Source organism: Oncorhynchus keta, chromosome 8 (genome assembly GCF_023373465.1).
Source record: "Oncorhynchus keta strain PuntledgeMale-10-30-2019 chromosome 8, Oket_V2, whole genome shotgun sequence".
In the NCBI taxonomy this organism is placed as follows: Eukaryota; Metazoa; Chordata; class Actinopteri; order Salmoniformes; family Salmonidae; genus Oncorhynchus; species Oncorhynchus keta.
Window position 1 is genome coordinate 47,200,930 of NC_068428.1, and position 15,924 is coordinate 47,216,853.

Here is a 15,924-nt window from a genome sequence, read left to right on the forward strand (position 1 = left end):
GCCCTACTGCCTGCTGCCAGGCTGCTGCCTGCTGCCTACTGCCATGCTGCCACCTGCTGCTATGCTGCTGCCTGTGCCATGCCCTGCTGCCATGCCATGCTGCCATGCCTACTGCCTACTGCCTGCCCTGCCCTGCTACCTACTGCCACCTGCTACCAGCTACTGCCTGCTGCCATGCCCTGCTGCCTGCTGCCATGCCCTGCTGCCCTGCTGCCTGCTGCCTACTGCCATGCCCTGCTGCCATGCCATGCTGCCATGCCATGCTGCCATGCCATGCCACCTGCTGCCATGCCATGCCACCACCTGCTGCCATGCCACCTGCTACCATGCCCTACTGCCATGCGGCTGCTGCCCCTGCTGCCATGCCATGCTACCACCTGCTGCCATGCCATGCTGCCTGCTGCCATGCCATGCTGTGCCCTGCTGCCATGCCCTGCTGCCTGCTGCCATGCCATGCTGCCTGCTGCCATGCCCTGCTGCCATGCCATGCTGCCTGCTGCCATGCCATGCTGCCTGCTGCCATGCCCTGCTGCCTGCTGCCATGCCCTGCTGCCTGCTGCCATGCCATGCTGCCTGCTGCCATGCCATGCTGCCTGCTGCCATGCCCTGCTGCCCTGCCTGCTGCCATGCCCTGCCTGCTGCCATGCCTGCTGCTGCCATGCCATGCTGCCACCCTGCTGCCATGCCATGCCACCTGCTGCCATGCCATGCTGCCTCTGCTGCCATGCCCTGCCACCTGCTGCCATGCCATGCTGCTGCCATGCCATGCTGCCTGCTGCCAAAGCCCTGCTGCCACCTGTGCCATGCCCTGCTGCCTGCTGCCGGCTGCTGCCTGCTGCCATGCCCTGCTGCCATGCCCTGCTGCCATGATACCCTACTACCATACAATAAAGAAAACACAAAATAGTAAGACCAGGGCGTGACCGGGGGGGGGGGTGAATACTTTTGCAAGGCCCTGTAGTTAGTACATTGTATAATGAAACAATCCCCAGTAAGCTGGTGTCTTGAGGGTGAACAGACTATTATTTGGCATTAATAGACTGGTTTTACCAACAACTTCATATCCAAGGTGGGAGAGAAAGCAAGGCCCTCATCAAAAGTAGTGCACTATATAGGGAATAGTGTGCCATTTGAGTCTTACGCTCCTAGAAGTAAACAAAGAGTTGGTATTGTCTTAGCCTGGCCTCTGAGAACACAATCCCCATGTCTAGTATTGTCTTGGCCTGGTCTCTGTGAAACAATCACCATATCTAGTATTGTCTTGGCCTGGTCTCTGAGAAACAATCACCATGTCTAGTATTGTCTTGGCCTGGTCTCTGAGAAACAATCACCATGTCTAGTATTGTCTTGGCCTGGTCTCTGAGAAACAATCACCATGTCCAGTATTGTCTTGGCCTGGTCTCTGAGACACAATCACCATGTATTGTATTGTCTTGGCCTGGTCTCTGAGAAACAATCACCATATCTAGTATTGTCTTGGCCTGGTCTCTGAGAAACAATCACCATGTCTAGTATTGTCTTGGCCTGGTCTCTGAGAAACAATCACCATGTCTAGTATTGTCTTGGCCTGGTCTCTGAGAAACAATCACCATATCTAGTATTGTCTTGGCCTGGTCTCTGAGAAACAATCACCATGTCCAGTATTGTCTTGGCCTGGTCTCTGAGAAACAATCACCATGTATTGTATTGTCTTGGCCTGGTCTCTGAGAAACAATCACCATATCTAGTATTATCTTGGCCTGGTCTCTGAGACACAATCACTAGTCTAGTATTGTCTTGGCCTGGTCTCTGAGAAACAATCACCATGTCTAGTATTGTCTTGGCCTGGTCTCTGAGAAACAATCACCATGTCTAGTATTGTCTTGGCCTGGTCTCTGAGAAACAATCACCATATCTAGTATTGTCTTGGCCTGGTCTCTGAGAAACAATCACCATATCTAGTATTGTCTTGGCCTGGTCTCTGAGAAACAATCACCATGTCTAGTATTGTCTTGGCCTGGTCTCTGAGAAACAATCACCATATCTAGTATTATCTTGGCCTGGTCTCTGAGACACAATCACCATGTCTAGTATTGTCTTGGCCTGGTCTCTGAGAAACAATCACCATGTCTAGTATTGTCTTGGCCTGGTCTCTGAGAAACAATCACCATGTCTAGTTTTGTCTTGGCCTGGTCTCTGAGAAACAATCACCATGTATTGGTGCTCTGACAGCCTGAACAGGAACTCATCTCCCTCCTTGGTCTTTGCCATAGAATTGCATGTCAAATGTATTAATTTAGTAGGATCTCTGTGGTCCCCTGTACTGTCTGGGACTGAAGGTGAGCTTTCTGTTGTGAACAAATGACTCCGATGCTCTGCAATAGGAGTGAAGTGACAGGAAGAAAGACCCTTCTGTTTAACGTTAGGACCCAAAGGACCTCCAGCCAACTTGACACAACTGTGGGAAGCGTCGGAGTCGACATTACATTTACATTTAAGTCATTTAGCAGACGCTCTTATCCAGAAGGAGAGAAGATTGATGAGAAGGATTACTTATCCTATCCTAGGTATTCCTTAAAGAGGTGGGGTTTCAGGTGTCTCCGGAAGGTGGTGATTGACTCCGCTGTCCTGGCGTCGTGAGGGAGTTTGTTCCACCATTGGGGCCAGCATCCCTGTGGAACTCTTTCGACACCTCGTAGAGTGTAAACCGAGTCGTGTCACACATGGCACCCTATGCCCGAAATAGTGCACTAGTTTTGTCCAGGGCCCATACTGACAGTAGTGCACTAGGGAATAGGGTGCCACCTCAGACGGTTGGTGCAAGGCGTACCGGTTTGAGTGTGTCAAGAACTGCAACACAAGAACGCTCAACAGTCTCCCGCGTGTGTATCAATAATTGGTCCACCACCCAAAGGACATCCAGCCAACTGGACACAGCTGTGGGAAGCGCCGGAGTCGACATGGGGCCAGCATCCCTGTGGAACTCTTTCGACACCTTGTAGAGTTCATGTCCTGACGAATTGAGGCTGTTCTGAGGGCATTTGAGGGGGGCAGCAGGTTAACCTGTAGGGTGTAAACAGCACTTCATCCTACAGGGTGAAAACAGCACTTCATCCAATAGGGTCAAAACAGCACTTCATCCTATAGGGTCAAAACAGCACTTCATCCTGTAGGGTCAAAACAGCACTTCATCCTGTAGGGTCAAAACAGCACTTCATCCTGTAGAGTGAAAACAGCACTTCATCCTATAGGGTCAAAACAGCACTTCATCCTACAGGGTGAAAACAGCACTTCATCCTATAGGGTCAAAACAGCACTTCATCCTACAGGGTGAAAACAGCACTTCATCCTACAGGGTGAAAACAGCACTTCATCCTACAGGGTGAAAACAGCACTTCATCCTACAGGGTGAAAACAGCACTTCATCCTATAGGGTGAAAACAGCACTTCCTCCTATAGGGTGAAAACAGCACTTCATCCTATAGGGTGAAAACAGCACTTCATCCTACAGGGTGAAAACAGCACTTCATCCTGTAGGGTCAAAACAGCACTTCCTCCTATACAGTGAAAACAGCACTTCATCCTATAGGGTCAAAACAGCACTTCATCCTACAGGGTGAAAACAGCACTTCATCCTATAGGGTCAAAACAGCACTTCATCCTATACAGTGAAAACAGCACTTCATCCTGTAGGGTCAAAACAGCACTTCCTCCTATACAGTGAAAACAGCACTTCATCCTATAGGGTCAAAACAGCACTTCATCCTATACAGTGAAAACAGCACTTCATCCTATAGGGTCAAAACAGCACTTCATCCTATACAGTGAAAACAGTACTTCAGCCTATACAGTCAAAACAGCACTTCATCCTATCGGGTCAAAACAGCACTTCCTCCTATAGGGTGAAAACAGCACTTCCTCCTATAGGGTGAAAACAGCACTTCATCCTATAGGGTGAAAACAGCACTTCATCCTACAGGGTTCCTGATCAGGCCTCTCTCTCTCCATACCAGTCAGTCAGTGTCCCTGATCAGGCCTCTCTCTCCATACCAGTCAGTCAGTGTCCCTGATCAGGCCTCTCTCTCTCCATACCAGTCAGTCAGTGTCCCTGATCAGGCCCCTCTCTCTCCATACCAGTCAGTCAGTGTTCCTGATCAGGTCTCTCTCTCTCCATACCAGTCAGTCAGTGTCCCTGATCAGGGCTCTCTCTCCATACCAGTCAGTCAGTGTCCCTGATCAGGGCTCTCTCTCCATACCAGTCAGTAAGTGTCCCTGATCAGGCCTCTCTCTCCATACCAGTCAGTCAGTGTCCCTGACCTCTCTCTCTCCATACCAGTCAGTCAGTGTCCCTGATCAGGCCTCTCTCTCTCCATACCAGTCAGTCAGCGCCTAAGGAGGCAGATTGACGAGGGCTACATTTTCTGAGCTAAACTGACGCACCTCCAACAACAACGCATATAAAACCTTACATAATTCTGCACAAAAACAATGACAATTCTCTCTCAACCAGTGGCATATGGGCATTTTATGACACTTTTTACATCATGCAGGTTTCTCCGATCAAATAGCCTAACCTAAATGCCACTCAATCAAATAACAAAACAACATATCCTAAAAACAGGACTGGCCAAAGTGAAATGGACAATATGGAATTGACAATAACAACTTTTAACCTCGACACCCGGTACCCCCTTGTATACAGCCCAGCTATTGTTATTTAGTGCTGCGTTTTAATGTCTATCTATCTATCTATCTATCTATCTATCTATCTATCTATCTATCTATCTATCTATCTATCTATCTATCTAGTTAGCATTTAGGAAAGGTACATCAACCCACCCGATTCATATTACCTTGGCTTCACGTCTCTATGCTCAGCCATGACTTCTCCCTTTCACTGTCTCTCTGGCTGATCGACTGAGTCGCTAGCTATGGTGCCATGGCAACCCCCCGTACTTCCGCATACTGTAGTTACGTCGTTACGCCGGAGAGTGGCGCTGTGACCACTTGTTTGCTTGAGTTCAAGATATCCAGATTTATTCAAGAATCTATCAAAATGAATAAAAAGGGACCTAACCTAATGGTTGTTTCTAGGTTTGTATTAATCTATTCTGAATAAAGGGTTGATCTATATTAGGAATATGTTTTTCATGATTGTCATTGTGATTCATTAAATTGATGCATCGGTCTGGCGTGCTGTTCTGTGCATTTGTCCAGATTTGTATTTTTTCCACCAAAAAGTCATTAAAAAGCTCATGGCTTTAGTAACCTTTCATTGTATACAAACAAAACTACATTTCACATAATGCATAGTGTCAAGCAGGCTCAGCGTGGTTCAGTTCAGTCCAAAAGATCAGTGCTGTCAGCACCGCAGGGGGCCGGATGGGGGAGCGCGGTCCACGGCAGACGCGGCGCGTACGATGTTATCGTGGCACTGACTGCAGCCTATAAATACCGGGAGGCGCGCAGCCTACCTACCAACACTGGCATTAATCTAAACACGGCTTGAACTGCGAGGAAAGGCACTTACATTAGGATCCTACTACTGGGATAAACGCCTCAAGTGAAACGGAATATAAACCGCTCGAGTTCTAGTCTAGTGTCGCTCGCCTGTGCGACGCACAGCACCAATAATATGGTGATCAAGGTTTACATCGCCTCCTCCTCGGGATCTGTGGCGGTGAGTGAGTTCGTGCGCTGATAGTATGTAGCCTATCCGTAATAAAAATCTGTTTGGATGTATATTATTCTGTGTGAGTTGCATCAATTGTACAGATGCAGACAATGCCGTGAGGAAGGAATGTGTTCATCATGCCTTTTGATATTGTTGTTGACGTCGGGGTAGGAGGGGGCCTTATGTAGGTTCTCTAACTGATGCTAGTGAGAAGCAAGAATCTGGAACGCAGCCTGCTGTTGCCTTCAGTCCAAACGTGTCTATACTACTTTGATTTTTAAAACATGGCTATAGACATAGACGTGTGTTTTTTTTTTTTTTTATTTGTGTCTGTGTTTTAAGTTCATTCTGGGTTTTTATTCTGGAATCCAAACCCATTAGCCCTCTACACCTTAACCTCCATGTTTTAGGGGGGGTAAAGACTCTACACTAGATGCAGGTCTCAGAAGTTCAACCTGCATGTTGTACATCTTTTACGTCATTAGAAACATTACTGTGCAGCCGTATTCATTGATCTGGCCAAGGCTTTCGACTCTGTCAATCACCGCATCCTCATCGGCAGACTCGACAGCCTTGGTTTCTCAAATGATTGCCTGGCCTGGTTCACCAACTACTTCTCTGATATAGTTCAGTGTGTCAAATCGGAGGGTCTGCTGTCCGGACCTCTGGCAGTCTCTATGGGGGTGCCACAGGGTTCAAATCTTGGACCGACTCTCTTCTCTGTATACAACAATGATGTTGCTCTTGCTGCTGGTGAGTCTCTGATCCACCTCTACGCAGACGACACCATTCTGTATACTTCTGGCCCTTCTTTGGACACTGTGTTAACAACCCTCCAGACGAGCTTCAATGCCATACAACTCTCCTTCTGTGGCCTCCAATTGCTCTTAAATACAAGTAAAACTAAATGCATGCTCTTCAACCGATCGCTACCTGCACCTACCCGCCTGTCCAACATCACTACTCTGGACGGCTCTGACTTAGAATACGTGGACAACTACAAATACTTAGGTGTCTGGTTAGACTGTAAACTCTCCTTCCAGACTCACATCAAACATCTCCAATCCAAAGTTAAATCTAGAATTGGCTTCCTATTTCGCAACAAAGCATCCTTCACTCATGCTGCCAAAAATACCCTTGTAAAACTGACCATCCTACCAATCCTCGACTTTGGCGATGTAATTTACAAAATAGCCTCCAATACCCTACTCAACAAATTGGATGCAGTCTATCACAGTGCAATCCGTTTTGTCACCAAAGCCCCATATACTACCCACCATTGCGACCTGTACGCTCTCGTTGGCTGGCCCTCGCTTCATACTCGTCGCCAAACCCACTGGCTCCATGTCATCTACAAGACCCTGCTAGGTAAAGTCCCCCCTTATCTCAGCTTGCTGGTCACCATAGCATCTCCCACCTGTAGCACGCGCTCCAGCAGGTATATCTCTCTAGTCACCCCCAAAACCAATTATTTATTTGGCCGCCTCTCCTTCCAGTTTTCTGCTGCCAATGACTGGAACGAACTACAAAAATCTCTGAAACTGGAAACACTTATCTCCCTCACTAGCTTTAAGCACCAACTGTCAGAGCAGCTCACAGATTACTGCACCTGTACATAGCCCACCTATAATTTAGCACCATCAACTACCTCTTTCCCAACTGTATTTAATTTATTTATATATTTTGCTCCTTTGCACCCCATTATTTTTATTTCTACTTTGCACATTCTTCCATTGCAAAACTACCATTCCAGTGTTTTACTTGCTATATTGTATTTACTTTGCCACCATGGCCTTTTTTGCCTTTACCTCCCTTCTCACCTCATTTGCTCACATTGTATATAGACTTGTTTATACTGTATTATTGACTGTATGTTTGTTTTACTCCATGTGTAACTCTGTGTCGTTGTATCTGTCGAACTGCTATGCTTTATCTTGGCCAGGTCGCAATTGTAAATGAGAACTTGTTCTCAACTTGCCTACCTGGTTAAATAAAGGTGAAAAAAATATATATATATTCCTGGACTAGTAACCGAAAGGTTAACTAGGGCCTACATGGCTCCCATTAGGGCTCTGGTCAAAAGTAGTGTAAACTCTGAACTCCAGAGACCCTCTCAAGCGTAAGATGATGTTTTCGACAACCATTCTGCAAGCTTAAAAATACGATCAAATGTAATGATTTCTTCGTTATGTCTATATAGGGTGCCATAGGGCCCTGGTCAAAAGTAGTGCACTTCATAGGGAATAGGGTGCCATTTGGGAAGCAGCCTGTACAACTCTCCCACTCTAGGTGTGTGTTTATCTGACCAAGGTTGACCAAAGTCCATGTTTGCCTCTTCTAACAGTGCTCCCTTTTCTCTGAACAAGGATGTCCTCCTCAACTGTGTCCCAAATGACACCAATTCTCCCTATGGGCCCTGGACAAAAGTAGTGCACTATGTAGGGTATAGGGTGCCATTTGAGATGTGGTCCTGTAATGTACTGCAGATGGCCCTGCCCCCTTGGTATGTGCTGTTCAAACTTAAGGTCGACCAATTATGATTGTGATTTTTCCACGCCGAAACCGATTTATTGGAGGACCGATAAAAGCCGATAGTGATTCATCGGCGTGTGTGTGAATATGTACATGTGATAATTACAACAATATTGAATTAACACTTTTTTTTCCCTTTTTTTTACTTAATATAATACCTAAATAAAATCTATTTAGTCTCAAATAATGAAACCTGTTCAATTTGGTTTAAATAATGCAAAAACACAGTGTTGGAGAAGAAAGTAAAAGTGCAATATGTGCCATGTAAGAAAGATAATGCCGCCCTGGTCCGAGAGGTTCAGACGGCCCCGCCGCCCTGGTCCGAGAGGTTCAGACTTGTTTCAGTGGTTGTTTTCAATCTTCACATGCGCCGCTGAATGTCAAACCTTGAAAGTCTTTTAATATAAGTAAAGTATTTTATCTCCCCATGATCAGTCATTTAACCACAGGGTTGTGTACTCTGGTTGTGTGTACTCTGGTTGTGTGTACTCTGGTTGTGTGTACTCTGGTTGTGTGTACACTCTGGTTATGTGTACACTCTGGTTGTGTGTACTCTGGTTGTGTGTACTCTGGTTGTGTGTACTCTGGTTGTGTGTACACTCTGGTTATGTGTACACTCTGGTTGTGTACTCTGGTTGTGTGTGTACTCTGGTTGTGTACTCTGGTTGTGTGTGTACTCTGGTTGTGTACTCTAGTGTACCCTGAGGATATTGATTGATCTAAATGATACTAATTAGAAGAATAATGTATTGATTTATTCTCCTTAAAGGTCATGTAAATTCTGCTTCCCTCCTCCAACATTATTTTCCCCTGTTGGACATGCAGTTCAGACTGACTGTCCCATCTCTCTGACCTCTAACCTCCCATTTCTGAAAGAACATGTCGCTCTTCGCGTTTCCCATGAGAAGAGAGAGAGGCAGGCCCTTTTAGAGGATAATATTTATTAAAGCCTCTCTTAAGAAATGCCTCTCGTCTTCAGTAACGGGATAAATTATTAACGCATTTTAGTTTTGGCGTATCTCTGGAATGGGGAAACAAAACAGAATTGCTGCTGTGGTGTTTACAAAAGTTATTTTTAACCCGGTGAGACGCGCTTGAATACCCTTGGTGTCATCTCTGTTTTGAGTTTTAATTCACTCTGGATGGAAAGTGACATGCAGCCCTCATCTGTTTCAGTACAGTGACAGGGAGAGGGCAAGAGAGGGGGAAGGAGAGGGCAAGAGAGGGGGAAGGAGAGGGCAAGAGAGGGGGAAGGAGAGGGCAAGAGAGGGGGAAGGAGAGGGCAAGAGAGGGGGAAGGAGAGGGCAAGAGAGGGGGAAGGAGAGGGCAAGAGAGGGCAAGAGAGGGGGAAGGAGAGGGCAAGAGAGGGGGAAGGAGAGGGCAAGAGAGGGGGAAGGAGAGGGCAAGAGAGGGGGAAGGAGGGGGAAGGAGAGGGCAAGAGAGGGGGAAGGAGAGGGCAAGAGAGAGGAAGGAGAGGGCAAGAGAGAGGAAGGAGAGGGCAAGAGAGGGGGAAGGAGAGGGGGAAGGAGAGGGCAAGAGTGAGGGCAAAGGAGAGGAAGGAGAGGGTAAGAGAGAGGAAGGAGAGGGCAAGAGAGAGGAAGGAGAGGGCAAGAGAGGGGGAAGGAGAGGGCAAGAGAGAGGAAGGAGAGGGCAAGAGTGAGGAAGGAGAGAGGAAGGAGAGGGCAAGAGAGAGGAAGGAGAGGGCAAGCGAGAGGAAGGAGAGGGCAAGAGAGAGGAAGGAGAGGGCAAGAGAGAGGAAGGAGAGGGAAGGAGAGGGCAAGAGAGGGGGAAGGAGAGGGCAAGAGAGGGGGAAGGAGAGGGCAAGAGAGAGGAAGGAGAGGGCAAGAGAGGGGGAAGGAGAGGGGGAAGGAGAGGGCAAGAGTGAGGGCAAGAGAGAGGAAGGAGAGGGCAAGAGAGAGGAAAGAGAGGGGGAAGGAGAGGGCAAGAGTGAGGAAGCAGAGGGCAAGAGTGAGGAAGGAGAGAGGAAGGAGAGGGCAAGAGAGAGGAAGGAGAGGGCAAGCGAGAGGAAGGAGAGGGCAAGAGAGGGGGAAGGAGAGGGCAAGAGAGAGGAAGGAGAGGGCAAGAGAGAGGGAAGCGAGAGGAAGGAGAGGGCAAGAGAGGAAGGAGAGGGAAGGAGAGGGGTTGAGGAGGAAGGAGAGGGCAAGAGAGGGAAGGAGTGGGGTTGAGAGAGAATAGCAGAAAGGGAAAGATACAGAGAGAAATGGAGAAAGCAAGCAGGAGGGATAGCTGAACAGAGTGAATCATTATAAGTGATGTCAAACCCTGAAATGAGCAGCTCCAGATTAGATCAGATTAGTGGAGTGGTAATCATCCGCCCGGAACGGACGAGGTGACAACCACACTTCATCCTTTTAGATGGAAGGATGAAACAACCCTCATCTCTCTGAGTTGGGAAGATGACACCTCGTTGTGATTCCACACAACATATGTAGAGACTTTAGTAATGTTGTTTTAGAGGCAGTAGTTTACTGTAAACAGTCAAGATCCCACATCCTCTTTTACAACCAAAGATGTGACCGCCCACATATTATCTCTGTATTTTTCTTTCTCACATACTCCTATTTTCTCTCTCTCTCTCTCACGTACTCATATTCTCTCTCTCTCTCTCGTACTCATATTCTCTCTCTCTCTCTCGTACTCATATTCTCTCTCTCTCTCTCGTACTCATATTCTCTCTCTCTCACGTACTCATATTCTCTCTCTCTCACGTACTCATATTCTCTCTCTCTCACGTACTCATATTCTCTCTCTCTCTCTCTCGTACTCATATTCTCTCTCTCTCTCGTACTCATATTCTCTCTCTCTCTCGTACTCATATTCGCTCTCTCTCTCACGTACTCATATTCGCTCTCTCTCTCTCTCACGTACTCATATTCGCTCTCTCTCTCTCTCACGTACTCATATTCGCTCTCTCTCTCTCTCACGTACTCATATTCGCTCTCTCTCTCTCTCTCACGTACTCATATTCGCTCTCTCTCTCTCACGTACTCATATTCTCTCTCTCACGTACTCATATTCTCTCTCTCTCTCTCTCTCGTACTCATATTCTCTCTCTCTCTCTCTCACGTACTCATTCTCTCACGTACTCATATTCTCTTACGTACTCATATTCTCTCACGTACTCATATATTCTCTCTCTCTCACGTACTCATATTCTCTCTCTCTCTCTCTCACGTACTCATATATTCTCTCTCACGTACTCATATTCTCTCTCTCTCTCACGTACTCATATTCTCTCACGTACTCATATTCTCTCACGTACTCATATTCTCTCACGTACTCATATATTCTCTCTCTCTCTCACGTACTCATATATTCTCTCTCTCTCTCACGTACTCATATATTCTCTCTCTCTCTCACGTACTCATATTCTCTCTCACGTACTCATATTCTCTCTCACGTACTCATATTCTCTCTCACACGTACTCATATTCTCTCACGTACTCATATATTCTCTCTCTCTCTCACGTACTCATATTCTCTCTCACGTACTCAAATTCTCTCTCACACGTACTCATATTCTCTCACGTACTCATATATTCTCTCTCTCTCTCTCTCTCACGTACTCATATTCTCTCTCACGTACTCATATTCTCTCACGTACTCATATATTCTCTCTCTCTCTCACGTACTCATATATTCTCTCTCTCTCTCACGTACTCATATATTCTCTCTCTCTCTCACGTACTCATATTCTCTCTCTCACGTACTCATATATTCTCTCTCTCTCTCTCACGTACTCATATTCTCTCTCACGTACTCATATTCTCTCACGTACTCATATATTCTCTCTCTCACGTACTCATATTCTCTCTCTCACGTACTCATATTCTCTCTCTCTCGTACTCATATTCTCTCTCTCTCTCTCTAGTACGCATATTCTCTCTCATACTCCTATTCTCTCTCTCTCGTACTCATATTCTCTCTCTCACGTACTCATATTCTCTCTCGCTTTCACAAACACATTGGTTGTGTGGTGACGTGGTGTGATGAGAAAATGATTAGTCCTGTCTTAACCTCTGAACTACAGCACAGTACTACTACACATACATTAATACACCACGTCACCGTGTTCTGCCTGTCTGTCTGTGTCTGTCTGTCAATGATTGTTCAGTACTACTACATGAATCTCTTTTACGCCCTGGGCTCATTTGTCTTTGCGTCAAAACAATGGTTTCATTGTGCCCTCACCATCCCTAAACACACACACACACACGCACAGGCTTACACACACACACTGCCATGGTATCTATACACAATAGGCCTCCAGCAGAGATGAGATTGTAAGAAACTAGACAATGGTTCATGCCTGCTATGAGGAGAGAGTTTTGAGAGTTAAGCGTAAATCATAATCCACAGACAGAGGATGTGATTGTCCGGTGTCCCATTGTGACATAGCTACAAGGCTCTGAGACCACACCCCCCTCTCTCCTCCCCTCTCAATTCAATTTAGATTCAAAGGGCTTTATTGGCATGGGAAAAAAATGTTAACATTGCCAAAGCAAGTGAAGTAGATAATAAACATTTTACATTAAACATTAGACTCACAGAAGTTTCAAAATAATAAAGACATTTTCAAATACAGTGTTGTAACGATGTGAAAATAGTTAAAGTACAAAAGGGAAAATAAATTAACATAAATATGGGTTGTATTTACAATGGTGTTTGTTCTTCACTGGTTGCCCTTTTCTTGTGGCAACAGGTCACAAATGATGCTGCTGTGATGGATCACTGTGGTATTTCACCCAGTAGATATGGGAGTTTATCAAAATTTGATTTATTTTTGAATTATTTGTGGATCTACGGCGGCCTTTCTCAATATCAGGGCTATGCTCACTGAATCTGTACATAGTCAAAGCTTTCCTTAAGTTTGGGTCAGTCACAGTGGTCAGGTGCCACTTTGTACTCTCTGTTTAGGGCCAAATAACATTCTAATTTGCTGGGGGTTTTTTTTTGTTAATTACTTTACACATTGGAAAGAATGATCGTTTTCTCATGATTTGTTTGGGTCTAATTGTGTTGCTGTCCTGGGGCTCTGTGGGGTCTGTTTGTGTTTGTGAACAGAGGACCAGCTTGCTTAGGGGACTCTTCTCCAGGTTCATCTCTCTGTAGGTGATGGCTTTGTTATGGAAGGTTTGGGAATCGCTTCCTTTTAGGTGGTTGTAGATTTTAACGGCTCTTTTCTGGATTTTGATAATTAGCGGGTATCGGCCTATTTCTGCTCTGCATGCATATTTTTGTGTTCTACGTTGTACACGGAGGCTATTTTTGCAGAATTCTACGTGCAGAGTCTCAATTTGGTGTTTGTCCCATTTTGTGAATTCTTGGTTGTTGAGCAGACCCCAGATCTCACAACCATAAAGGGCAATGGGTTCTATAATTGATTTTTAGCCAAATCCTAATTGCCATGTGGTATGTTTCTTTTGATGGCATAGAAGGCCCTTCTTGCCTTGTCTCTCAGCTCATTCACAACATTGTGGAAGTTACCTGTGGTGCTGATGTTTAGGCAGAGGTATGTATAGTTTTTTTTTTGTGCTCTAGAACAATGTTGTCTAGATGGAATTTGTATTCGTTGTCCTGGTAACTGGACCATTTCTGTCTAAGTGAGATTTACTGTCAGGGCCCAGGTCTGTCAGGGCCCAGGTCTGTCAGGGCCCAGGTCTGTCAGGGCCCAGGTCTGTCAGGGCCCAGGTCTGTCAGGGCCCAGGTCTGTCAGGGCGCAGGTCTGTCAGGGCGCAGGTCTGTCAGGGCGCAGGTCTGTCAGGGCGCAGGTCTGTCAGGGCGCAGGTCTGTCAGGGCGCAGGTCTGTCAGGGCCCAGGTCTGTCAGGGCCCAGGTCTGTGCAGTAGATCTAGGTGCTGGTATAGGCCCTCCTTGGTTGGGGACAGACACACCAGATCATCAGTAGACATTTGACTTCCGATTCTAGTACGGTGAGGCCGGGTGCTGCAGACTGTCCTAGTGCCCGCGCCAATTCACTGAGATATACATGTTGAAGAGGGTGGGGCTTAAGCTGCATCCCTGTCTCACCGCACGTCCCTGTGGAAAGGAATGTGTGTTTTTTGCCAATTTTTAACCGCACACTTGTTTGTGTACATGGGTTTTATAATGTCGTATGTTTTTTCCCCAACACCACTTTCCATCAGTTTGTATAGCAGACCCTCATGCCAAATTGAGTCAAAAGATGTTTGGAACTTAACAAAGCATGAGAAGAATTTGTTTTGGTTTGTTTCAGGGTGAAATGTGTTCTGTCGTATGGTCATTCTTTTTTTTTTAAAAGCCAATTTGACATTTGCTCAGTACATTGAGGAAATGAACTAGACTGCTGTTACTGATTTAAGGCAGAGGATTTTCCCACGGTTGCTGTTGATCCCCACGGTAGTTATTAAGGTCAAATTTGTCTCCACTCTTGTGGATTGGGGTGATCAGTCCTTGGTTCCAAATAGTTGGGGAAGATGCCAGAGCTGAGGATGATGTTGAAGAGTTTAAGTATAGCCAATTGGAATTTGTGGTCTGTATATTTGATCATTTCATTGAGGATACCGTCAACACCACAGGCCTTTTTGGGTTGGAGGGTTTTTATTTTATCCTGTAGCTCATTCAAGGGAATTGGAGAATCCAGTGGGTTCAGGTAGTCTTTAATAGTTGATTCTAAGATTTTATATGATCACATATAATTTTTTGCTGATTGTTCTTTGTTATAGAACCAAAAAGATTGGATACGTGGTTTACCCAGACATCTCTGTTTTTGGATAGATAACGTTTCATGTTTTTTTAGTGTTTTCCTGTTTTCCCAGAAGTGGTTCACCCAGACATCTCCATTTGGGATAGATAATTCTTTGTGTTGTTGTTTGTTTAGTGTTTTCCAATTTTCCCAGAAGTGGTTAGATTCTATGGATTCTTCAATTGCATTGAGCTGATTTCTGACGTGCTGTTCCTTCTTTTTCCGTAGTGTATTTCTGTATTGTTTTAGTGATTCACCATAGTGAAGGTGTAGACTCAGGTTTTCTGGGTCTCTGTGTTTTTGGTTGGACAGGTTTCTTATGTTTTTACATTCTTCATCAAACCATTTGTCATTGTTGTTAATTGTTGGTCATTTTCTTCAGGTTTTCTGTTTGAAATGTTTAGATTTGATGGAGGGAAGCTGAGGTCAAATATACGGTTAAGATTTTCTACTGCCAAGTTTACACCTTCACTATTACAGTGGAACGTTTTACCCAGGAAATTGTCTAGAAGGGATTGAATTTGTTGTTGCCTAATTGTTTTTTGGTAGGTTTCCAAACTGCATTCCTTCCATCTATAGCATTTCTTAATGTTACTCAGTTCCTTTGGCTTTGATGCCTTATGAGTTTTGCTCTGTTCAAGTAGACTGTGATTTTGCTGTGGTCTGATAGGGGTGTCAGTGGGCTGACTGTGAACGCTCTGAGAGACTCTGGGTTGAGGTCAGTGATAAAGTAGTCTACAGTACTACTGCCAAGAGATGAACTATAGGTGTACCTACCATAGGAGTCCCAGGTGTTTGTCCCCCTGTGTGCTGAGGGTGTCAGGTTCTTGTCCAGTTCTGGCATTTAGGTTGCCACAGACTAGTACATGTCCCTGGGACTGGATGGAGAAGCTTTCTTCATTAAAGTATGGGGATTCTAGTGGGGGTATATACAGTTGAAGTCAAAGTTTACATACACTTAGGTTGGAGTCATTAAAACACATTTTTCAACCACT

General features: G+C 45.6%; 1 protein-coding gene across 9 annotated transcripts in view; it reads left to right on the forward strand.

Moving 5' to 3' along the window:
• The first annotated feature begins 5,351 nt into the window (after positions 1–5,351).
• sh3bgrl2 (SH3 domain binding glutamate-rich protein like 2) overlaps positions 5,352–15,924 on the forward strand; it is a 26,862-nt gene continuing 16,289 nt past the window's right edge. For all 9 annotated transcript variants that reach the window (XR_008141563.1, XR_008141562.1, XR_008141565.1 and 6 more), the window contains exon 1: positions 5,352–5,659. Coding sequence is in view for 1 of the 9 variants with exons in the window: in XM_052524591.1 (XP_052380551.1) it covers positions 5,615–5,659 (45 nt within the window). In the remaining 8 variants the exon portion in view is untranslated. The remainder of the gene's footprint in view (positions 5,660–15,924) is intronic.